The following is a 24,386-nucleotide window of genomic DNA, read 5'->3' on the forward strand; positions in this document are numbered from 1 at the left end:
CTTCAAGTATCTGACAGCTCGCGCGTGTTATCACCCGAAAAGGCCTTTAACCTAGCATTGCATGATGTCGTGCGGTAAAAGCGAACTTGCCAACGTGTTTCGGCGAATTCCGTGTTTTGCGTTTTGCGAGTTATTTTGAACGACTTCAAAATTCCCAACCGCAGAAATCTGTCAGAAAAGTCACCTAACCGCTGTTGATCCCTCCCCATGATTTTCTCTGTAAGCCAGGGTATTTTAAATTGGCGCCCCAAGCAACTAACTAACTTTATCCCCTATTGTTAAAAGCCATATTTCATAAAAATCCTAAAAAAGTAATATTTGAGATATGGAAACAGACCCATGTGTTTGTATATATGAGCTTATGTCAACATTTTTGGCTATTCGACAATCTCTTTCAATGTTGGAAACGCATAAAACATCAACGCAACGTAAATAACAGCCTAGAAAGCAATGGCATTGACGAATAACTTGAGTTGCAAAACAAACTTAAAAATATCCGCAGGTCACGTTTGTTCCTCCATGTGTCTCCACTCGCTATCGTTGCCCAATAAAACACAGATCAGACCCAACGTAAACAGATCACTCACAGGAACGGACGGCATCGAACTATTCACGCTTAACGTGGAATGTAAGCCCGAAAACCAACGCAGGCATCGCAGCAGACTTAAATTACCCAAACCTGATCAGTTTTTTTTATCCTTGCCCCCAATGGAATTCAAGTAATGATTTTCCTGGATTTATTCGTCGCCGGGAACCAGAATTCTGGGGACTCAGTATTGACAATTGAATATGACGTTGTCAAAACGAATTCAACCGTAAAAAAATGCTTGATTCGCGGTGTTATTTATTTACCACACCGCAATTCGAACCCAGGATTTCCTGAACAGGAATACTGATCAGGTTTTGTTTTTGGTATGCGGATCGGGGCTTTAACCGATGTTGCCAACCGTTCGAACTTCAAGCCGATCGCTTTTAACTCTTTGGTGCCATTCAGCGGAAATTCGACAAACTTGTCCCGCTAAGCCAGTGGTTCCCAAATTAAATTTTATTGCGTGCCACTTAAAAGTCCTGCACAGCGAACCACTTTAAAACCTTGCGTTCGTCGCGTATGTGAGTGAATGATTCAAAATAATTTTAACTTTTAATGTAAAGTTTTCATGCGCTAAATATTTCAGTCAAATGTTCTCGCGTACCACCTTGGTTCCTTTCATGTACCATGTTAGTAATTCGCGAACCACCGGTTGGAAACCACTGCTCTAAGCTCTATAAAAAAAGTTTGTGTTTCACATTTCATTTGTGACAAGCCGAATTTAAGCAGAAGAGTTGCAAAACCAACATGGTCCTAATACGACTACATTATGTCAACCATTTATTTTAAAGATAAAGTTTTTCACAGACATTGTTACGCGGAATAGAAATGCGTGCATAGCGGTCGATTGCTTATTGGCTAGACTTGTTGCTTCGTTGCACACGGTAACATACTGACGGAAAGCGTTCGGCTGTAAACTGGTATTTAACTTGGAAATTTTGTTTGTCGTTCGGCTTAGCTGCGCCATGAACCTATTTTTTTTTACAATCCTATCTCCATACACGTGATTAAATGCTGATCCCTGTCCTTCAAGCACGAGATGAACTTGGATTTGTTGCAGAATTTTCGTGTAAATCGTACCCATCCAGTTTGTTTACTAAATTTTCCATGCAACGAATTCTGTTTACAGAAAAGGAAGTTGGCCAAATAACTTGCCCTGAAGGAATGCTTCTTAAAAATTGTTCGGATGGAGGAAGTGGTATTGAGAAGGCCAAGGATTGCGCTTATCTTCATCAAAAAAGCCCAGTGACTAACTGTATACCAGGTACATATATTAGTTTTACTTCCACGATACGGACGACTGACACATAAACGCGTAAGAAACAAACGATAGCGCCTTCTTTGCTTTTATTTTGGCGTTTCTTACGAAATTATTTGTGTGTTTTAAAAACATACCAACAATACCAACAAGTTATATTAGAGCAAACCTAAGCCCTTTGTGTTTATGTTGTTTTTTTCATATTATCAAAAACAACAGAAAGACAAAGGAATTAGGTTTGTTGCTATATAACTTGTTAAAAAATCAGATGCCCAGTCTTTGTTGCCATAAGACTGTCGGGAGATTCCCATACATGTTTTAAGAGTTCTACATACCAACAAGCTTTCAGTTTCGATGTAAGCTTATGTAGTATGTAACAGAATTACACACGAGAAAAAGAGTTTGACGGTTGTTTGATTATACTCCCTGCTTTTGTTTTAACACCCAGGCTGACCTAGGGGATTTCCATTAGGTTTTTTCTACTTGTAATATGGGTTGGGGCCTTGACTGATGTGAGAATGCGCCATTTTGTGTGTTGCCAACAAACCCTGAACCACTAGCGCCATCAAGTGAAAAAGTCTAAACACAACATTACTTAAATTACTGTCACGTCTGCCTAAGCTGTTGAGTCGGTTTGGCCCAAATATTTTTTGAGTTGCCAAAATTTGTTTTTTTTTAGTTTCTTTAAACCGCAAGTAGGCGCTGGAACAACGTTATTAGACCAGTCCGTGTCACAACTTCAATTTAAAACAGTTGCACAACTTCATAGTCCACATAGTTGTACCGATCGTGTAAAAAATGAAAACCTTTGCTTGCAAATTGTGTGCAATACGTATGGATGAAAATTGCTTTTTGTCTGTTTAAATGCTGGCTGCCATACCATGGTGCAGTCTTAATCAGAAAGCTCATTTTAACACCTGTTTGAGCATCGTTTGTCAAAACGCGATTGGGTATCGATTGTAAATAGCAATAAGCATTCGACGTATTTTAAGGGTGCGTATGCCCGGACGGCTTGGCAAAACTCAACGACTCTTGTGTGGAACCACTGAAATGTCCCTGTGAACACAATAAGAAATATTACGAAATTGGTGAAACTACCACTGATGGATGCACCATCTTGTAAGTTTCCGTTGTTTCTAATTGGTTTGCAAATTGAAACTGCAACTGCGCAGTCATAAAGTTTTGTTTTTATAAATTTGTGACATTCAGTTGTTTTGTATGTATTATGGATATCTGACCCGAAATGATTCAATAATCCTAATATGGTCAGTTTGTTAACAAATAAATTAGAAGTATAACAATTGGATAATATCGTTTATCTAATGGCATTTTAAGGAAGCTGTTTATTTTTGTTGACATAATAAAATCATGGTTTTACTTTTATATATTAAAAAATACGATTTATGGCTCTATTATCTTACTAAAGGACTTGTACGAGCAACCAGACCTGGTCAATTAACGAGAACAACTGTCAAGACGAATGCAGCATGTTTGCTGGAAAGTCATTCAGGACATTTGACGGCAAGCGATATAATTTCCGTGGAACCTGTGAGTACCTCCTGGCGTCAGACGACTGCGCATCATCCGCAATCCCCGCCACATCATCTTCCAACTACCTGTACCGTATTACGATGAAAACTCGTGACTGCCAGGGTTCCAACAACGCTATTTGTGAAACCACATTGCATATTATTTTTGGGGTACGTTTTGCAGCTATACATCACTGTTAGCTGCTACTAAAATAAAAAATGACTCCTATTTGCCTGGACATTTTGACATATAATTATTTGTGCGCCATACACAGCTCTAGTCTACATTTGCATGTAAAATCTCATAGATATCGTAGAGGTACAGCATAATTTTTTAACCTGCGATCTATATGGACATAGGCCTTAAAATATCTTCTTTGCCAATTTCTGTAGCTATAATAACGCACCAAAAAAATCTTAAGAAATTTTGCATATATTTCAGTTCCAAGAAGTTACGTTCAGCAAGACCGCAAGCGAACACACAACGTCAATTGATGGGCGTGCCGGCGTCTTTTACTATGCCTTTATGTCAGTTTTTGATCTTGACGATTTACGAGTAGCCGTGTTTAAGTTGAATAACAAGGTGGTTGGTCGGGTGATATGGGATAAGAAAGCAACAGCCTACGTCCGTTTCACAAAAGAAATGCAGGTAATGGCGTCCCGCTAATTGCAGTCTTGATTTTTTCAGCATATACCTTGTTTGGTTGTGACCACTAACTTGTTCACTAAAAGGGTGCGCCCACTGCGATACAGTATTTTCGGTTTTAAGATATTTAACACACCATTCTAACAAAATAAATCCTATTGTGTATAAGCTGCAGACAGATGGCCCCTGTTTCGACCTTAGTGGTCTCATCAGTGCAGCTGGTGTGACTATCAGACGACTTTGCTGACGAAACGTCCAAGCAAAGACTTCCACTTCCGCCATCTGCGTGCAGCTTATACACAATTCATGTTATTGGCTCCACTTTGTTTAAAATAAATCCTATTTGTAGTGTTGGGATAAATCAGGGAACGATAATATTTGAACGAAATTTGTTTCGCTTTTTCGGCAACATATGAATGCATGGGCTACACCATAGCAGTGAGCTCCATATAAATATCTTAAACATGTGCGTCGTGAACAGATGACGCCTGCCTGCGGACTTTGCGGCCACTTGGACGGCGACGCATCAAACGACTTTACAATGCTTACTAATGACGTCACAACGTCCGCCGTTGAATTTGGCAATAGTTGGAAAGTCACAGAGCAGTGTCTTGACGTCCAGCCTTCAGAGCCAAAAGACTGTGGTTCCAAGCTGGCCTGGGCCAAGACGAAATGCAACATCCTTTACGAGGACGCATTTTTAGAGTGCCGTGCCAAGGTATGACGAATTCAGTAGCAATTTTGTCTTCAATGTGATCTGGATGATAGTTGGAGATGCGAAAATAAAATTATTTCTGCAAATTTTTTGCTCGATTTAAAAATGTAAAGTGCATCCCTTAATTCCAGATCAATGCTGACTTCTTCTACCACCAATGCACCAACGAAACATGCTCGTGTGACACTGGCGGCAATTGTGAGTGTTTCTGTACAAGTGTGTCGGAGTATGCGATGGAATGCGGTAGACAAGGAATCGCCGTACGGTGGAGAAGCGCCTCAGTTTGTCGTGAGTGTTGCCAACTTTTTTCAAATTTACCTACTCGCTGAAAAGTCCGTCTGCCGAGGAATTGAGGGAAATCAACCACGTTTTCATCTTGTTACAGACAATATAGCACCACGTATATTACTTTTTACAGTATCATGGTCAAACACTTAAAACAGAAAAAGAGCCACATTTCTTTGCTTCATTATTGCGTATGATGCACATTACATTTTTGTACAGCAATGATGTGCGAATCGTTTAACACCAAGGAAAGCGAGTGTACGTGGAAGTACAACCCATGTACAGTGTGCACTAAATATTGCTGCTCCGACATAAACATCTGCTTGGATGGGTGCACAGAAGGTTGCGAGCCAGAGTAAGTAAACTGGTATTTTGGAGAGATGTTAAACATATCATCGACATATACAGTTAGTTTGTCCCTGTTTATCATGCTGCCAGGCTAAACAGCATTCATGTCGGTCGAGATAACAACATATTGTTCAATTTTTCAATCAAAAAGTGTTCCTGTCCCAGCATTTTTGAAGTAGCCTATATTTATTTTTTGAGTTGAGTTGTACAAAATTGTATCTAAAGTCCACTGATTTTGTGTCAACCAGTATAAATATATGCCTGAACAAAACATGTGTTTTGTGGTAGAAAACCGAACTTGAAACTGGCTGTAGACATATATCATATTTTTATCACTTTTTATTCATTCCATTCGTTTTTTGTGCATAATATGGGACTAACATGTATCAGATTTTTTAATAGCAGATAGGATTTTGTGCTGAACTCTTAATATCTTAGTTTGTTTCTAATTACGTTTTACGTTTGTGCAGATGTGCTCCAAACTACTTGTACGATCGTAGTAAGAAGGCGTGTGTTCCTGCAGACAAATGCGTATGCGAATTAACGCCGCCCGTACCCCGTAAGTGTTTAATTCCTAAAAAAAATTACAAATAATAGCATTGGAGTCCAGAGTTTTTCTTCTCAGTCATGCTAGATATCGTATAAACTAGGGCATTATTTTAGGCCTACAAATATTATTGCTGCCGTTGGGGTTAAGTTGCAAGCTTAAAGCTGTTCGTACTACTTTTAATTACAGCAACATGTGACAAGGCGGACGAGCAATTAGTCTGTGGATTCTCAGAATGGCAAGACAACAGCAAACCATTTATACTTAAGTCGGTTGAAGTAGAGAGCGCGATGACGGCGGTGGAAAATCTGGGCAAAGAATGCCCTTACTATGCCAGGAATGTGAACTGCCGCAGAAAGTTAAACCACGACGCGGCCCTTCAAGACAATGTGACCTGTGACTTTGAAAACGGTCTGGTTTGTCACAATTCGGTACGTTGGATAATGTAACGCAGTGTACATTCATTTCATCCCCTGCAAAAACCTAAATAAAAAACGTTATACTTTTGCTTTCTTGCAAAATCTAGGCTTACAAGAAATGGATTCTTGTTATTATGCAACTACTAATGCGATTTTGCAACAACAACCTTATATGTGCTGACATATAAAGTCAAGCAAATACCCGCCTCACAGACATTCAAATTCCGCAATCAGAAAATTACTTATACCATGAAACTTAGCCTTCGTCGTAATGGTGGCCAACGTACAGCATCAAAAAAGAGGTTCTTTCTATGTATATATTTGTTTCACAGGACGCTAGACTTTGTGACGACTACGAGATTCAGGTCAACTGCTGCAGTTGCGTGCCGCCCAAGTGCAACGATTCCCACTGCGAACCAGCACCCACGTGCAAGCCCAACGAGCAGTTAGTGACGAACAGTTCAGACTCCTGCTGTGATACATACGAGTGCAAATGTATTGGCTGTTACCATAACAACCAAATCAAGGTTAGAAGAAGTGGTTGTATTAAGGAATTGTTCTTGTCAGTTGACGAGAATGTGCAGACTGTTATAAAGCCGTTTAACAGCCTTAGGAAATCTGATATATATGTGTCACGTGCTAACTGCCTTACACCCTTACGGCAAGTATATTCAGTTAGTCTCTCCTGAAATTAAATCCGGCAGACTTAAGGTTATTGTCAATGACGCAGGACCCAAATACAACGTGGACAGAAAACTGCACTATTTTCACCTGTGCTAGTAATGACAATGGGTGCTATGACGTCACGACCCGAATAGTCCCTTGTCCTGAACCAACTTGTCAAGACTTTTCCACACTGACAACAAATGGTCGTAGTGGAGACGGTTGCTGCGATGTTAAAACGTGTGGTAAGTTGTGTGGTTAAGAAAGAACCGTAACGTAGTCGAGGAAATAAGGCTTTATCATGCTGAATATGATAGTGAAGTTTTAATTTATTATCAATTAAAATGTTTGGTTTTTCCTGGAGGTTAGCTTCATCGGATTTTCTTTTGTTTTTGCGCAAAATCAAGTTTAACATATTTCTTGAATATTTGGAGGAAGATAACTAACATAAAAGCTCTTCTGGCAAAATTAGATCGACGTTTTGGTCGTTATTCAATCTACAAAATACCGGTTTCCGTGTTTGCTATTCTCTGGCATTGTTGTTAATTTGTCCGTTTTTCATCACCCCGAAAACTCTGTTTGCAGTTTGCAACTACGAACACGATCCCGAAATAGCCGATGCTTTGGAATGCACTTTCCCCCATTACAAATATGTGGAGAACTTTACCGATGGAGAGTTGGTATGCAAGAAAGCCTCGTGCGTGTGCCCCGAACAAGACGAAATGATAAACAACCACTGTGTGAATGAAACCCTATGTCCGGCGGATGGTTGTGCTTCTACCAGTGAAGAAAACTGCGGTTGTACGACGTCTAGCGAATGCGGTAAGTCTCGTAATTTCAATTAAAGGCAGCATTGTGTATTCGCTCAACAAATTTGCATTTAACAAAAAAAATGCGTCATATTATATGCGCAAAAGAGCCATAATAGTTAATGAGAGCTGCAGATAGGTGTACACACTGTTTCGACCTGTAAGGTCTTATCAGGGCAGCTGGTGACTGTGGCACAGGGCCAGCTGGTAGACCAGCTATCTAGTTTGGTACTCAACATATCGACGATTGACCGAAAGGTACCACAAAGTGAAAATCTGTGTGCCTGCTAGTCTACCAGCTAAACTACGCCATGTTATGTAAACATAGTAATATTGTATACTAAGCGACGTATACCCTACCCTACTTCGTATCCGTTGCCAAGGTTTATGCATGACACTTTAATGATTCGTTTTTGGATGTTAGGGTAACCTGGCATTGGTCTTTTCAAACTGTGTTATGCTTTTTTAAACTTGGATTTGTGAATGTTGTTCACACGACACTTTTTTAAACTAGTCGCTACTGTAAATTACACAGTCATTGCAAACGGCTTATTCATTACTTGGTGTAAGCCTGGGCAAAAATGGAACAGAAACGGAGCAACAAACAGCATTTGCTAAAAGTGAATATATTCCACAACGGAATTTTTTGCCAACCCGGGATTCGAACCCAGATATCCTGGCCACGAATTTCGATTAGGTTTTTCTTCACCAATATATTTACAATGCTAGTTTGCAACACTGCCAACTGCCCTCTCGCGACCACATGCAGCGCATGTGAGGAATTGAAAACGACCCCAGGTGACGTTATTGGAGAAAACGATACCAGATGCGAGGACAACACTTGTTGTCCACAGTACCAATGTGTTTCTATTACTTGCGAGGAAGACAATACAACTTGCAAAGATTACCAGGATAAGGTTAGTTTACCCTTGCATGCGAACATTGGTAAGTTATGAGATTTTGGAACAACTGTAAAGTCATCACGCAACAACGGTATGTAGACTGGCTATATAGTTAGTTGCCTTTCGAGTTAAACTAGGTGAAACATCAGAGTTAAAAATCTCGATCATTGTTTGAATATGTGATGGCGAATTGTGCAAACCGCTCTGATGCGTTGCAGTTTCCCACAGTTTCGTTTTCTCAGATCCCTTGGATGCCCGAAGGCGCATGTTGTTCTTCCTACAACTGTACGTGCAACGATACAAAGTGCCAAGAATTCCAACCAAGCTGCAATGTCGCGGATGATCTCGTTTCGGTAGAGAACCTCGTAGTTATTTTCTTCCTTACACTTTAAAAAGCCAATAATTTGTAATTTTGCGCACTTTGTGGGCAAAACTGAGAAAATTGCATTTTCAAGCAATGGACAACTTTAAACACACGTTCATCTGTCACCAAAAATATTAATTTTACCCAAACGCTATCGTCAGTTTTTGTACTTTTTCAAATAGAATAAAAGACAGATCCTTCGGTACCATCAAACAGAACAGGATGATTCCTGTTGTCTTAATGACATGTTCCCAAGTTTATCTGATTCTTGTTCATGTAACCGCCAAAACACAGCATGGCATTTTCCACAAAGAGATAATATCGCGAAGAAAACGTTGTGCCTCTGTGACGACTTGCGAATTAATCGATAAATTCATGACAGGACGGCAAGCTTAACGAATGCTGCGACAAGAAGATATGCAAGTGTGTCAGATGCGAAGATGGAAATGGTGAACCACACGAAATTGGCGATTCGTGGAATGACCCCAAGGATTTTTGCCGTTTACAGGTATAAGTTTCGAAAAAGGTCGGCAAGCTTTTCCATGCAAGTGTTACATTTTTTGTTTTTCCGTGCAAGATCATTTAAGTTTAACGGTATTTAACAATTAGAGGATTAACAATGCAGTGTTTGGAAATGTTTGTGATATGTTAGATACCAATTGAAAGGTGGTTTGCAGTATCTGTTAAATCGGGAGTTTATGCCCACATCCACACAAATGTTCATTATCACTTAGCTAATTCCATATGTTGTAAATGAAAAACAAATTTGCAGTTGAGTAATTTAACAAATGTTGGTTGAGTTCCATCTAGTCCATCATACACTTTTCTACAAGCCATCGGACTATTTCTTATTCACGCTCTGCATTTTCTAATGTAAAATGTACAAAAGCAGAAGCATCCATAACACTGACCCTCTGTAATAGAAATGCATTGCTGCACCACCTTGTCCGGTGATTATCAATAGCACAGATCTCCGTGAGAACTGCTCTAACCCTGATTGCAACAGCGATCAAGTCCGCATCCACAATGCAAATGAAAGCAATGACTGCTGTGAATCCACGTGCTGCGTAAAAGGTTGCTACGACACTATGGGCCTACATGGGGTAATTAATAATTGCCTCTTTATGTGCATAGCTAGTACCCTAATTCGTATTTACGCACCAAAATCTTTCAGCACGACGAGACTTGGACAGTTGGAAACTGCTTGAAGAAAAGATGTGTGTGTGATGCTTGTAACCAAGATTGTCACATAGAGGAGATTCCGCCTGTTTGCGAGGGTCAAATAAAACCTACATGTGTGAACGGCATGCAGCGAAACAAGGTGGAAACTGACGACCCGTGCTGCCCTAACTACCAATGTCGATGTAAGTTCCGTGATGATAAAGCTTTTCTTTCACATATTTCCGTACTTAAGTTACAAGCTAAGCTGTGGTGAAAAAAAAACACTATTCAATTAAGTAGCGCTAAGCCAGTATAAGGTAAGGCTCACTTATCAAACTATTGCCTGAAACTGAAAAACAACGTTTAAAAATTAAAATATTTGGCCTTAATAACTATCTATGCTGTTTGTAGACAACCCCCCAAAAAAACAATTTCTACGTTTGACGTTTTTATTTTACTAATATATTTTGTATATGACTATATTTGCTAATATATTTTTATAAACTTGTCATTCTGCCAAGTAAACCTTTCGTTCGTGCAACTTTCTATCATAAAACGGAGACATTAATACGTCGTATTGCGAAAGATTACATCGCAAAGCACTGAAAGCCATTGTGTATTGCCAGGTATTTGTACAGCGTTTGGTGATCCACATTACAATACATTCGACGGACAGGTATATACCTTCATGGGAGACTGCTTTTACACACTGGTTACTTACAGGGATACAGATCGACTTCACATTTACAGGTATTGTCTGCGTTTGTTGTCATTCCAATTTGATGTGGTACTTGATTTAGGTCCTATAGCTTAACTTCTGATTTTTCTGTGGGTTTTCAGAAACTTATATATCTGATCAAACTGTTCAACAGCATTAAAATGGTTCATGAATTTACAGTAGGGTCAAATTTTGGTCATGTAAGTATACTCCTGTTCCGGTACAAACGTGGCTTTGACTTGTGACTGACAATGTTCTGTCCAAGCCTTATGTGTCTATATGTTAATTATAAATGCACAACAGCTTCCATGTTCCATATATAGTAGCCTACACACTGTTGGTCAGCAAAGTCGTCTGAAAGCCACACCAGATGCACTGATGAGACCTTTTAGGTCGAAACAGTGGCCATCTGTCTGCAGCTTACACAATTCATATTATTGGCTCCACTTTGCTTATTTTATGGTTCAAATTGCTCACTTCCAGTTCACCTTGTCATTTCACATTAACATTTTTTGCAGCGAAAACACAGTGTGCGCTTATGAAAATAACGGAATCCCACTCACGTGCATCAAAAAGATTTTCGTCAAATGGGAGGAAAACCTGGTTGAACTTTATCGGAAGGAAGACGCACTTATTGAGAACTCCGTAGGCTTTTGCTCTATCAAAGTTTTAGTTACCATTAGAACATACTTTAAATCATGGTCTTTCTTCCTCTTGATATAGCAGATACCCCTACTATATGTTGACCGTATTTACACACAAACACAAAGCTTTCACAAATATTAAGCCAAATTTCGTAATATCATTTCTGAAAAAAAATCTTTTATTTTGTTTGTCAAACCAAATTGGAGGTTCTCGCTTTCACGGAGTCATTTGTGTTTCAGGTTTGGGTAAACAATGAAGCCATCAATCTGCCTTGGCAAGACGGGGGAATCTTGATTGATATTTTCGCTAATAGGATAGAGGTTGTCATACCCGAAATTAACCTGTGGCTCCTCTACAGCGCGAATAAGTACTCATATCCGTCTGCATTGATTAACATGGACCCATCGACTCTCTTCAACAGAACTGTTGGATTGTGTGGTAACTTGCTGTTTGTTTTTACAGAAATATGCAGGCAATATTGCTATGCTTGATTTTGACAACACAGGATAAGAGTCATCGTTTATTTAAAAACTTGTGTTAACAATCCGTATCGCATATATATATCCGTTTTCCTTCAAAAATAATACATGGCATAATATTTTTTCCTACAGTCCAACCTGCAGCTTTATGTCAATTGATAACCTATTTAAAATCCATTTCAGTATTTTGCTATTGAGTACACGAAATTGATCATGTGTTTTAGTCAACTATTGAAATCTGATTACACTGTTCGTTAACCGAGGTACCCATTCAACAGGTACTTGCTCTAACAGAAAAGAAGACGATTTTGAAATAAGGAACAATACCGTTATTGACAATATAAACGATTTTGGTTACGACTGGAAGGTCCCTGGTAAAGACTGTGAAGTCTGCGACTCGTGCAAGACCTGCGAAGAGTAAGTTTTCAAGCGTTGTTAGCCGACAACGCCAAGCAAATATCTCTTCACAATAGGCTGGAAAAGGAGGGACTGCCGTTGCCGCAGCGATGCTCCAACGAGTCGTGTTCTGCCGATATCTGCAACGTCTTCAACCAAACCGAGTTACAGAAATGCGAGCATATGGCCGATGCCAACGAATACCAAAAAGCTTGCGTGTACGACGTCAACAAAACCAAACGGGTTAGTTGTAGTATATCTACATAGGAACACTTGGGCATACAACGATTGTCGTTTGTTATCTATGGCATCTGGCAAATATTTAGTTAGACAATTACGCAAGCCAAATTTACGCAAAATCATGCCTTTCTTGACAACCGCATGCAAGAGTTGATGAAACATATTTTATGTCAATCGTTCAAACAAACAGCAGTTGTCGCGCGCTGGTTGTATATAACTTGCCGTGTATAAACCAATGTCCATTTTGCAGTGTTCTGTGTGCAACTCAAGCGCTGTGTCGAGCTTCGCCGACATTTGCCTTGCAAATGGAATCTGTGTCGATTGGCGAAAACAATCAGATTGCCCAGGTACGAAACTTCAGTCCAACAGTTATCATGGTGTAGTAGACCATTGTGGTGCCTTCTTTCAGCACTAATCGTGGTCATCAAACTAGCTTCAAAATAGCGCAGCTGCGTACGTTCTTTGTCTATTGTTTACTGCTAAAGTTATTTCTCAAGAAAAAAACATTTTAAGACAACCGACAGCAAACGTTAATTACTACTATTGCAATGCATTGCTAATTTAAATAGAGCGTTCGATTTTTAATGAATACAGACATGTTTGTATTGTCATTTTTACACTATTTATCTCGCGGCAGTCGAGGAATGCACAATCGAGGGCACAGAGTACAAAACATGCGTTAGCGTGTGCCAGGTGGACCAAACATGTGAGAACTACCAAAGATATTTGGGCGATTGCCCTAACAACGCCCTCGTATCTGGATGTGTTTGCAAGGATGGATATGTCAGGCCAAACGCTGGATCCACGAAATGCATCAAAAAAGAATGTACGTACAGGAAAGGATAAGCGAGATTACGAGGTGTTAATCAAACCAACACGTGTGTTTTCAACCTAAAGTTTATTTCAATATTATTCAACAATTTTGCGTTAGCTATGTGTCTATATTCAAATGTATAAAACTTTAAAGGCTTAACCACAAATGCAGTTAACAAAAGCAAAGACGACTTTCTGCACAGGTTGCGGATGTGAAGAAAAACCGACTTGCATGAGCTGGCAACGACTGCACAAAATCCCTGGGGGAAATGAGTGTTGTAGCAATTGGACATGTGTTTGTGATGCCTGCAAACTTCCAAGCGAAAGATACATCAAAATTGATGAGAAAGAGGGAATTTCCGACGAGAACAAATGCGCGAAAACAGTCATTTGTACCAATCAGACGGAGACAACTGACATAGGATCGTGCTACAAGCTGAACACAACATACGACCAGAGTAAAACCTGCCAAACGAAGGAAGAATTTGAAGAAACATGTAAAGTTGGCGAAACTGCAAATGAAATCGCCTCCATGGATTGTTGCCAACAATACAAATGCAGTAAGTTATTATTTACAATCATTTCTGTGAAAACAAATATTTACAGGCAATAAGTAACGCGATATGATATGGAACACGACTAAATTTCATATGTCAATAGTACGTCCTAAATAATTTTCACAGAAATCACACCGTATATGGCTCTGCTTTTGCAGTACGCTGTAATTATGCACGAATGTTGCAGTTGTTAGTAGTAAATTTTTGTAACAAACATCAAACCTAACCAAAAATCGAAAAGTAACACAAAACATAGCTGGCAGGGCATTAATTAATTAATCGTTTCAAATTTGTATTCACAGGTTGCAACTACACAAACGCACCAGAGACTCCTTCTTGCGATAAGCCAGGGGAAACACTACAAACCCACGAACCAAACTCAACTCACTGTCACAAATCATACAGCTGCGAATGTGGTACAGACATGCAGAAACTCAAATCAGAATGTCCAGGATACAACGACACAAACGATAAGTGCACAGACCCTAACATGAAGGTATCAGTAAACCTTACCGCCGGAAAAGATCCAATCGACCCTTGTTGTCCCGTGTTCCAATGCACGTGCAAAGAGTGCAAAGCTGACGAAACCAGTTGTGGATTGAACGAAACAAAAGTAAACGTAACGAAAAAAGATGACTGTTGTCCATCCTATAAATGCATTTGTGACACATGCAAACTTCCAAGCGGAAGATACATCAAAATTGATGAGATAGAGGAAATTTCCGACGAGAACAAATGCGCGAAAACAGTCATTTGTACCAATCAGATGGAGACAACTGACATAGGATCGTGCTACAAGCTGAACACAACATACGACCAGAGTAAAACCTGCCAAACGAAGGAAGAATTTGAAGAAACATGTAAAGTTGGCGAAACTGCAAATGAAATCGCCTCCATGGGTTGTTGCCAACAATACAAATGCAGTAAGTTATTATTTACAATCATTTCATTGAAAACGAGTATTTACAGGCAATAAGTAACGCGATATGATATGGAACACGACTAAATTTCATATGTCAATAGTACGTCCTAAATAATTTTCACAGAAATCACACCGTATATGGCTCTGCTTTTGCAGTACGCTGTAATTATGCACGAATGTTGCAGTTGTTAGTAGTAAATTTTTGTAACAAACATCAAACCTAACCAAAAATCGAAAAGTAACACAAAACATAGCTAGCAGGGCATTAATTAATTAATCGTTTCAAATTTGTATTCACAGGTTGCAACTACACAAACGCACCAGAGACTCCTTCTTGCGATAATCCAGGGGAAACACTACAAACCCACGAACCAAACTCAACTCACTGTCACAAATCATACAGCTGCGAATGTGGTACAGACATGCAGAAACTCAAATCAGAATGTCCAGGATACAACGACACAAACGATAAGTGCACAGACCCTAACATGAAGGTATCAGTAAACCTTACCGCCGGAAAAGATCCAATCGACCCTTGTTGTCCTGTGTTCCAATGCACGTGCAAAGAGTGCAAAGCTGACGAAACCAGTTGTGGATTGAACGAAACAAAAGTAAACGTAACGAAAAAAGATGACTGTTGTCCATCCTATAAATGCATTTGTGACACATGCAAACTTCCAAGCGGAAGATACATCAAAATTGATGAGATAGAGGGAATTTCCGACGAGAACAAATGCGCGAAAACAGTCATTTGTACCAATCAGATGGAGACAACAGACATGGGATCGTGCTACAAGCTGAACACAACATACGACCAGAGTAAAACCTGCCAAACGAAGGAAGAATTTGAAGAAACATGTAAAGTTGGCGAAACTGCAAATGAAATCGCCTCCATGGGTTGTTGCCAACAATACAAATGCAGTAAGTTATTATTTACAATCATTTCATTGAAACCGAGTATTTACAGGCAATAAGTAACGCGATATGATATGGAACACGACTAAATTTCATATGTCAATAGTACGTCCTAAATAATTTTCACAGAAATCACACCGTATATGGCTCTGCTTTTGCAGTACGCTGTAATTATGCACGAATGTTGCAGTTGTTAGTAGTAAATTTTTGTAACAAACTTCAAACCTAACCAAAAATCGAAAAGTAACACAAAACATAGATAGCAGGGCATTAATTAATTAATCGTTTCAAATTTGTATTCACAGGTTGCAACTACACAAACGCACCAGAGACTCCATCTTGCGATAAGCCAGGGGAAACACTACAAACCCACGAACCAAACTCAACTCACTGTCACAAATCATACAGCTGCGAATGTGGTACAGACATGCAGAAACTCAAATCAGAATGTCCAGGATACAACGACACAAACGATAAGTGCACAGACCCTAACATGAAGGTATCAGTAAACCTTACCGCCGGAAAAGATCCAATCGACCCTTGTTGTCCCGTGTTCCAATGCACGTGCAAAGAGTGCAAAGCTGACGAAACCAGTTGTGGATTGAACGCAACAAAAGTAAACGTAACGAAAAAAGATGACTGTTGTCCATCCTATAAATGCATTTGTGACACATGCAAACTTCCAAGCGGAAGATACATCAAAATTGATGAGATAGAGGAAATTTCCGACGAGAACAAATGCGCGAAAACAGTCATTTGTACCAATCAGATGGAGACAACTGACATAGGATCGTGCTACAAGCTAAACACAACATACGACCAGAGTAAAACCTGCCAAACGAAGGAAGAATTTGAAGAAACATGTAAAGTTGGCGAAACTGCAAATGAAATCGCCTCCATGGGTTGTTGCCAACAATACAAATGCAGTAAGTTATTATTTACAATCATTTCATTGAAAACGAGTATTTACAGGCAATAAGTAACGCGATATGATATGGAACACGACTAAATTTCATATGTCAATAGAACGTCCTAAATAATTTTCACAGAAATCACACCGTATATGGCTCTGCTTTTGCAGTACGCTGTAATTATGCACGAATGTTGCAGTTGTTAGTAGTAAATTTTTGTAACAAACATCAAACCTAACCAAAAATCGAAAAGTAACACAAAACATAGCTAGCAGGGCATTAATTAATTAATCGTTTCAAATTTGTATTCACAGGTTGCAACTACACAAACGCACCAGAGACTCCTTCTTGCGATAATCCAGGGGAAACACTACAAACCCACGAACCAAACTCAACTCACTGTCACAAATCATACAGCTGCGAATGTGGTACAGACATGCAGAAACTCAAATCAGAATGTCCAGGATACAACGACACAAACGATAAGTGCACAGACCCTAACATGAAGGTATCAGTAAACCTTACCGCCGGAAAAGATCCAATCGACCCTTGTTGTCCTGTGTTCCAATGCACGTGCAAAGAGTGCAAAGCTGACGAAACCAGTTGTGGATTGAACGAAACAAAAGTAAACGTAACGAAAAAAGATGACTGTTGTCCATCCTATAAATGCATTTGTGACACATGCAAACTTCCAAGCGGAAGATACATCAAAATTGATGAGATAGAGGGAATTTCCGACGAGAACAAATGCGCGAAAACAGTCATTTGTACCAATCAGATGGAGACAACAGACATGGGATCGTGCTACAAGCTGAACACAACATACGACCAGAGTAAAACCTGCCAAACGAAGGAAGAATTTGAAGAAACATGTAAAGTTGGCGAAACTGCAAATGAAATCGCCTCCATGGGTTGTTGCCAACAATACAAATGCAGTAAGTTATTATTTACAATCATTTCATTGAAACCGAGTATTTACAGGCAATAAGTAACGCGATATGATATGGAACACGACTAAATTTCATATGTCAATAGTACGTCCTAAATAATTTTCACAGAAATCACACCGTATATGGCTCTGCTTTTGCAGTACGCTGTAATTATGCACGAATGTTGCAGTTGTTAGTAGTAAATTTTTGTAACAAACTTCAAACCTAACCAAAAATCGAAAAGTAACACAAAACATAGATAGCAGGGCATTAATTAATTAATCGTTTCAAATTTGGATTCACAGGTTGCAACTACACAAACGCACCAGAGACTCCTTCTTGCGATAAGCCAGGGGAAACACTACAAACCCACGAACCAAACTCAACTCACTGTCACAAATCATACAGCTGCGAATGTGGTACAGACATGCAGAAACTCAAATCAGAATGTCCAGGATACAACGACACAAACGATAAGTGCACAGACCCTAACATGAAGGTATCAGTAAACCTTACCGCCGGAAAAGATCCAATCGACCCTTGTTGTCCCGTGTTCCAATGCACGTGCAAAGAGTGCAAAGCTGACGAAACCAGTTGTGGATTGAACGAAACAAAAGTAAACGTAACGAAAAAAGATGACTGTTGTCCATCCTATAAATGCATTTGTGACACATGCAAACTTCCAAGCGGAAGATACATCAAAATTGATGAGATAGAGGAAATTTCCGACGAGAACAAATGCGCGAAAACAGTCATTTGTACCAATCAGATGGAGACAACTGACATAGGATCGTGCTACAAGCTGAACACAACATACGACCAGAGTAAAACCTGCCAAACGAAGGAAGAATTTGAAGAAACATGTAAAGTTGGCGAAACTGCAAATGAAATCGCCTCCATGGGTTGTTGCCAACAATACAAATGCAGTAAGTTATTATTTACAATCATTTCATTGAAAACGAGTATTTACAGGCAATAAGTAACGCGATATGATATGGAACACGACTAAATTTCATATGTCAATAGTACGTCCTAAATAATTTTCACAGAAATCACACCGTATATGGCTCTGCTTTTGCAGTACGCTGTAATTATGCACGAATGTTGCAGTTGTTAGTAGTAAATTTTTGTAACAAACTTCAAACCTAACCAAAAATCGAAAAGTAACACAAAACATAGATAGCAGGGCATTAATTAATTAATCGTTTCAAATTTGTATTCACAGGTTGCAACTACACAAACGCACCAGAGACTCCTTCTTGCGATAAGCCAGGGGAAACACTACAAACCCACGAACCAAACTCAACTCACTGTCACAAATCATACAGCTGCGAATGTGGTACAGACATGCAGAAACTCAAATCAGAATGTCCAGGATACAACGACACAAACGATAAGTGCACAGACCCTAACATGAAGGTATCAGTAAACCTTACCGCCGGAAAAGATCCAATCGACCCTTGTTGTCCCGTGTTCCAATGCACGTGCAAAGAGTGCAAAGCTGACGAAACCAGTTGTGGATTGAACGAAACAAAAGTAAACGTAACGAAAAAAGATGACTGTTGTCCATCCTTTAAATGCATTTGTGACACATGCAAACTTCCAAGCGGAAGATACATCAAAATTAATGACATAGAGGGAATTTCCGACGAGAACAAATGCGCGAAAACAGTCATTTGTACCAATCAGATGGAGACAACTGACATAGGATCGTGCTACAAGCTGAACACAACATACGACCAGAGTAAAACCTGCCAAACGAAGGAAGAATTTGAAGAAACATGTAAAATTGGCGAAACTGCAAATGAAATCGCCTCCATGGGTTGTTGCCAACAATACAAATGCAGTAAGTTATTATTTACAATCATTTCATTGAAAACGAGTATTTACAGGCAATAAGTAACGCGATATGATATGGAACACGACTAAATTTCATATGTCAATAGTACGTCCTAAATAATTTTCACAGAAATCACACCGTATATGGCTCTGCTTTTGCAGTACGCTGTAATTATGCACGAATGTTGCAGTTGTTAGTAGTAAATTTTTGTAACAAACATCAAACCTAACCAAAAATCGAAAAGTAACACAAAACATATCTAGCAGGGCATTAATTAATTAATCGTTTCAAATTTGTATTCACAGGTTGCAACTACACAAACGCACCAGAGACTCCTTCTTGCGATAAGCCAGGGGAAACACTACGAACCCACGAACCAAACTCAACTCACTGTCACAAATCATACAGCTGCGAATGTGGTACAGACATGCAGAAACTCAAATCAGAATGTCCAGGATACAACGACACAAACGATAAGTGCACAGACCCTAACATGAAGGTATCAGTAAACCTTACCGCCGGAAAAGATCCAATCGACCCTTGTTGTCCCGTGTTCCAATGCACGTGCAAAGAGTGCAAAGCTGACGAAACCAGTTGTGGATTGAACGAAACAAAAGTAAACGTAACGAAAAAAGATGACTGTTGTCCATCCTTTAAATGCATTTGTGACACATGCAAACTTCCAAGCGGAAGATACATCAAAATTAATGACATAGAGGGAATTTCCGACGAGAACAAATGCGCGAAAACAGTCATTTGTACCAATCAGATGGAGACAACTGACATAGGATCGTGCTACAAGCTGAACACAACATACGACCAGAGTAAAACCTGCCAAACGAAGGAAGAATTTGAAGAAACATGTAAAGTTGGCGAAACTGCAAATGAAATCGCCTCCATGGGTTGTTGCCAACAATACAAATGCAGTAAGTTATTATTTACAATCATTTCATTGAAAACGAGTATTTACAGGCAATAAGTAACGCGATATGATATGGAACACGACTAAATTTCATATGTCAATAGTACGTCCTAAATAATTTTCACAGAAATCACACCGTATATGGCTCTGCTTTTGCAGTACGCTGTAATTATGCACGAATGTTGCAGTTGTTAGTAGTAAATTTTTGTAACAAACATCAAACCTAACCAAAAATCGAAAAGTAACACAAAACATAGCTAGCAGGGCATTAATTAATTAATCGTTTCAAATTTGTATTCACAGGTTGCAACTACACAAACGCACCAGAGACTCCTTCTTGCGATAAGCCAGGGGAAACACTACGAACCCACGAACCAAACTCAACTCACTGTCACAAATCATACAGCTGCGAATGTGGTACAGACATGCAGAAACTCAAATCAGAATGTCCAGGATACAACGACACAAACGATAAGTGCACAGACCCTAACATGAAGGTATCAGTAAACCTTACCGCCGGAAAAGATCCAATCGACCCTTGTTGTCCCGTGTTCCAATGCACGTGCAAAGAGTGCAAAGCTGACGAAACCAGTTGTGGATTGAACGAAACAAAAGTAAACGTAACGAAAAAAGATGACTGTTGTCCATCCTATAAATGCATTTGTGACACATGCAAACTTCCAAGCGGAAGATACATCAAAATTGATGAGATAGAGGGAATTTTCGACGAGAACAAATGCGCGAAAACAGTCATTTGTACCAATCAGATGGAGACAACTGACATAGGATCGTGCTACAAGCTGAACACAACATACGACCAGAGTAAAACCTGCCAAACGAAGGAAGAATTTGAAGAAACATGTAAAGTTGGCGAAACTGCAAATGAAATCGCCTCCATGGGTTGTTGCCAACAATACAAATGCAGTAAGTTATTATTTACAATCATTTCATTGAAAACGAGTATTTACAGGCAATAAGTAACGCGATATGATATGGAACACGACTAAATTTCATATGTCAATAGTACGTGCTAAATAATTTTCACAGAAATCACACCGTATATGGCTCTGCTTTTGCAGTACGCTGTAATTATGCACGAATGTAGCAGTTGTTAGTAGTAAAATTTTGTAACAAACATCAAACCTAACCAAAAATCGAAAAGTAACACAAAACATAGCTAGCAGGGCATTAATTAATTAATCGTTTCAAATTTGTATTCACAGGTTGCAACTACACAAACGCACCAGAGACTCCTTCTTGCGATAAGCCAGGGGAAACACTACAAACCCACGAACCAAACTCAACTCACTGTCACAAATCATACAGCTGCGAATGTGGTACAGACATGCAGAAACTCAAATCAGAATGTCCAGGATACAACGACACAAACGATAAGTGCACAGACCCTAACATGAAGGTATCAGTAAACCTTACCGCCGGAAAAGATCCAATCGACCCTTGTTGTCCCGTGTTCCAATGCACGTGCAAAGAGTGCAAAGCTGACGAAACCAGTTGTGGATTGAACGAAACAAAAGTAAACGTAACGAAAAAAGATGACTGTTGTCCATCCTATAAATGCATTTGTGACACATGCAAACTTCCAAGCGGAAGATACATCAAAATTGATGAGATAGAGGGAATTTCCGACGAGAACAAATGCGCGAAAACAGTCATTTGTACCAATCAGATGGAGACAACAGACATGGGATCGTGCTACAAGCTGAACACAACATACGACCAGAGTAAAACCTGCCAAACGAAGGAAGAATTTGAAGAAACATGTAAAGTTGGCGAAACTGCAAATGAAATCGCCTCCATGGGTTGTTGCCAACAATACAAATGCAGTAAGTTATTATTTACAATCATTTAATTGAAACCGAGTATTTACAGGCAATAAGTAACGCGATATGATATGGAACACGACTAAATTTCATATGTCAATAGTACGTCCTAAATAATTTTCACAGAAATCACACCGTATATGGCTCTGCTTTTGCAGTACGCTGTAATTATGCACGAATGTTGCAGTTGTTAGTAGCAAAATTTTGTAACAAACATCAAACCTAACCAAAAATCGAAAAGTAACACAAAACATAGCTAGCAGGGCATTATTTAATTAATCGTTTCAAATTTGTATTCACAGGTTGCAACTACACAAACGCACCAGAGACTCCTTCTTGCGATAAGCCAGGGGAAACACTACAAACCCACGAACCAAACTCAACTCACTGTCACGAATCATACAGCTGCGAATGTGGTACAGACATGCAGAAACTCAAATCAGAATGTCCAGGATACAACGACACAAACGATAAGTGCACAGACCCTAACATGAAGGTATCAGTAAACCTTACCGCCGGAAAAGATCCAATCGACCCTTGTTGTCCCATGTTCCAATGCACGTGCAAAGAGTGCAAAGCTGACGAAACCAGTTGTGGATTGAACGAAACAAAAGTAAACGTAACGAAAAAAGATGACTGTTGTCCATCCTATAAATGCATTTGTGACACATGCAAACTTCCAAGCGGAAGATACATCAAAATTGATGAGATAGAGGGAATTTCCGACGAGAACAAATGCGCGAAAACAGTCATTTGTACCAATCAGATGGAGACAACTGACATAGGATCGTGCTACAAGCTGAACACAACATACGACCAGAGTAAAACCTGCCAAACGAAGGAAGAATTTGAAGAAACATGTAAAGTTGGCGAAACTGCAAATGAAATCGCCTCCATGGGTTGTTGCCAACAATACAAATGCAGTAAGTTATTATTTACAATCATTTCATTGAAAACGAGTATTTACAGGCAATAAGTAACGCGATATGATATGGAACACGACTAAATTTCATATGTCAATAGTACGTCCTAACTAATTTTCACAGAAATCACACCGTATATGGCTCTGCTTTTGCAGTACGCTGTAATTATGCACGAATGTTGCAGTTGTTAGTAGTAAATTTTTGTAACAAACATCAAACCTAACCAAAAATCGAAAAGTAACACAAAACATAGCTAGCAGGGCATTAATTAATTAATCGTTTCAAATTTGTATTCACAGGTTGCAACTACACAAACGCACCAGAGACTCCTTCTTGCGATAAGCCAGGGGAAACACTACAAACCCACGAACCAAACTCAACTCACTGTCACAAATCATACAGCTGCGAATGTGGTACAGACATGCAGAAACTCAAATCAGAATGTCCAGGATACAACGACACAAACGATAAGTGCACAGACCCTAACATGAAGGTATCAGTAAACCTTACCGCCGGAAAAGATCCAATCGACCCTTGTTGTCCTGTGTTCCAATGCACGTGCAAAGAGTGCAAAGCTGACGAAACCAGTTGTGGATTGAACGAAACAAAAGTAAACGTAACGAAAAAAGATGACTGTTGTCCATCCTATAAATGCATTTGTGACACATGCAAACTTCCAAGCGGAAGATACATCAAAATTGATGAGATAGAGGGAATTTTCGACGAGAACAAATGCGCGAAAACAGTCATTTGTACCAATCAGATGGAGACAACTGACATAGGATCGTGCTACAAGCTGAACACAACATACGACCAGAGTAAAACCTGCCAAACGAAGGAAGAATTTGAAGAAACATGTAAAGTTGGCGAAACTGCAAATGAAATCGCCTCCATGGGTTGTTGCCAACAATACAAATGCAGTAAGTTATTATTTACACTCATTTCATTGAAAACGAGTATTTACAGGCAATAAGTAACGCGATATGATATGGAACACGACTAAATTTCATATGTCAATAGTACGTCCTAAATAATTTTCACAGAAATCACACCGTATATGGCTCTGCTTTTGCAGTACGCTGTAATTATGCACGAATGTT

At 39.4% G+C, this 24,386-nt stretch overlaps 1 protein-coding gene across 1 annotated transcript in view; it reads left to right on the forward strand.

Annotated features, from left to right (window-relative positions):
* LOC145914574 (uncharacterized) overlaps positions 1–24,386 on the forward strand; it is a 45,464-nt gene that overhangs the window by 11,914 nt on the left and 9,164 nt on the right. Inside the window, exons 21-56 of the mRNA XM_083002398.1 lie at positions 1,719–1,853; positions 2,840–2,966; positions 3,274–3,547; positions 3,819–4,025; positions 4,504–4,740; positions 4,869–5,025; positions 5,242–5,377; positions 5,841–5,929; positions 6,107–6,348; positions 6,669–6,863; positions 7,067–7,244; positions 7,585–7,821; positions 8,538–8,725; positions 8,953–9,063; positions 9,457–9,582; positions 9,998–10,177; positions 10,249–10,438; positions 10,862–10,985; positions 11,472–11,598; positions 11,838–12,036; positions 12,356–12,494; positions 12,551–12,716; positions 12,964–13,060; positions 13,351–13,539; positions 13,730–14,086; positions 14,386–15,006; positions 15,306–15,926; positions 16,226–16,846; positions 17,146–17,766; positions 18,066–18,686; positions 18,986–19,606; positions 19,906–20,526; positions 20,826–21,446; positions 21,746–22,366; positions 22,666–23,286; positions 23,586–24,206. Of these exons, the coding sequence (XP_082858524.1) occupies positions 1,719–1,853; positions 2,840–2,966; positions 3,274–3,547; positions 3,819–4,025; positions 4,504–4,740; positions 4,869–5,025; positions 5,242–5,377; positions 5,841–5,929; positions 6,107–6,348; positions 6,669–6,863; positions 7,067–7,244; positions 7,585–7,821; positions 8,538–8,725; positions 8,953–9,063; positions 9,457–9,582; positions 9,998–10,177; positions 10,249–10,438; positions 10,862–10,985; positions 11,472–11,598; positions 11,838–12,036; positions 12,356–12,494; positions 12,551–12,716; positions 12,964–13,060; positions 13,351–13,539; positions 13,730–14,086; positions 14,386–15,006; positions 15,306–15,926; positions 16,226–16,846; positions 17,146–17,766; positions 18,066–18,686; positions 18,986–19,606; positions 19,906–20,526; positions 20,826–21,446; positions 21,746–22,366; positions 22,666–23,286; positions 23,586–24,206 (11,238 nt within the window). The remainder of the gene's footprint in view (positions 1–1,718; positions 1,854–2,839; positions 2,967–3,273; positions 3,548–3,818; positions 4,026–4,503; positions 4,741–4,868; positions 5,026–5,241; positions 5,378–5,840; positions 5,930–6,106; positions 6,349–6,668; positions 6,864–7,066; positions 7,245–7,584; positions 7,822–8,537; positions 8,726–8,952; positions 9,064–9,456; positions 9,583–9,997; positions 10,178–10,248; positions 10,439–10,861; positions 10,986–11,471; positions 11,599–11,837; positions 12,037–12,355; positions 12,495–12,550; positions 12,717–12,963; positions 13,061–13,350; positions 13,540–13,729; positions 14,087–14,385; positions 15,007–15,305; positions 15,927–16,225; positions 16,847–17,145; positions 17,767–18,065; positions 18,687–18,985; positions 19,607–19,905; positions 20,527–20,825; positions 21,447–21,745; positions 22,367–22,665; positions 23,287–23,585; positions 24,207–24,386) is intronic.

Source organism: Ascidia mentula, chromosome 9 (genome assembly GCF_947561715.1).
Source record: "Ascidia mentula chromosome 9, kaAscMent1.1, whole genome shotgun sequence".
Taxonomy (NCBI): Eukaryota; Metazoa; Chordata; class Ascidiacea; order Phlebobranchia; family Ascidiidae; genus Ascidia; species Ascidia mentula.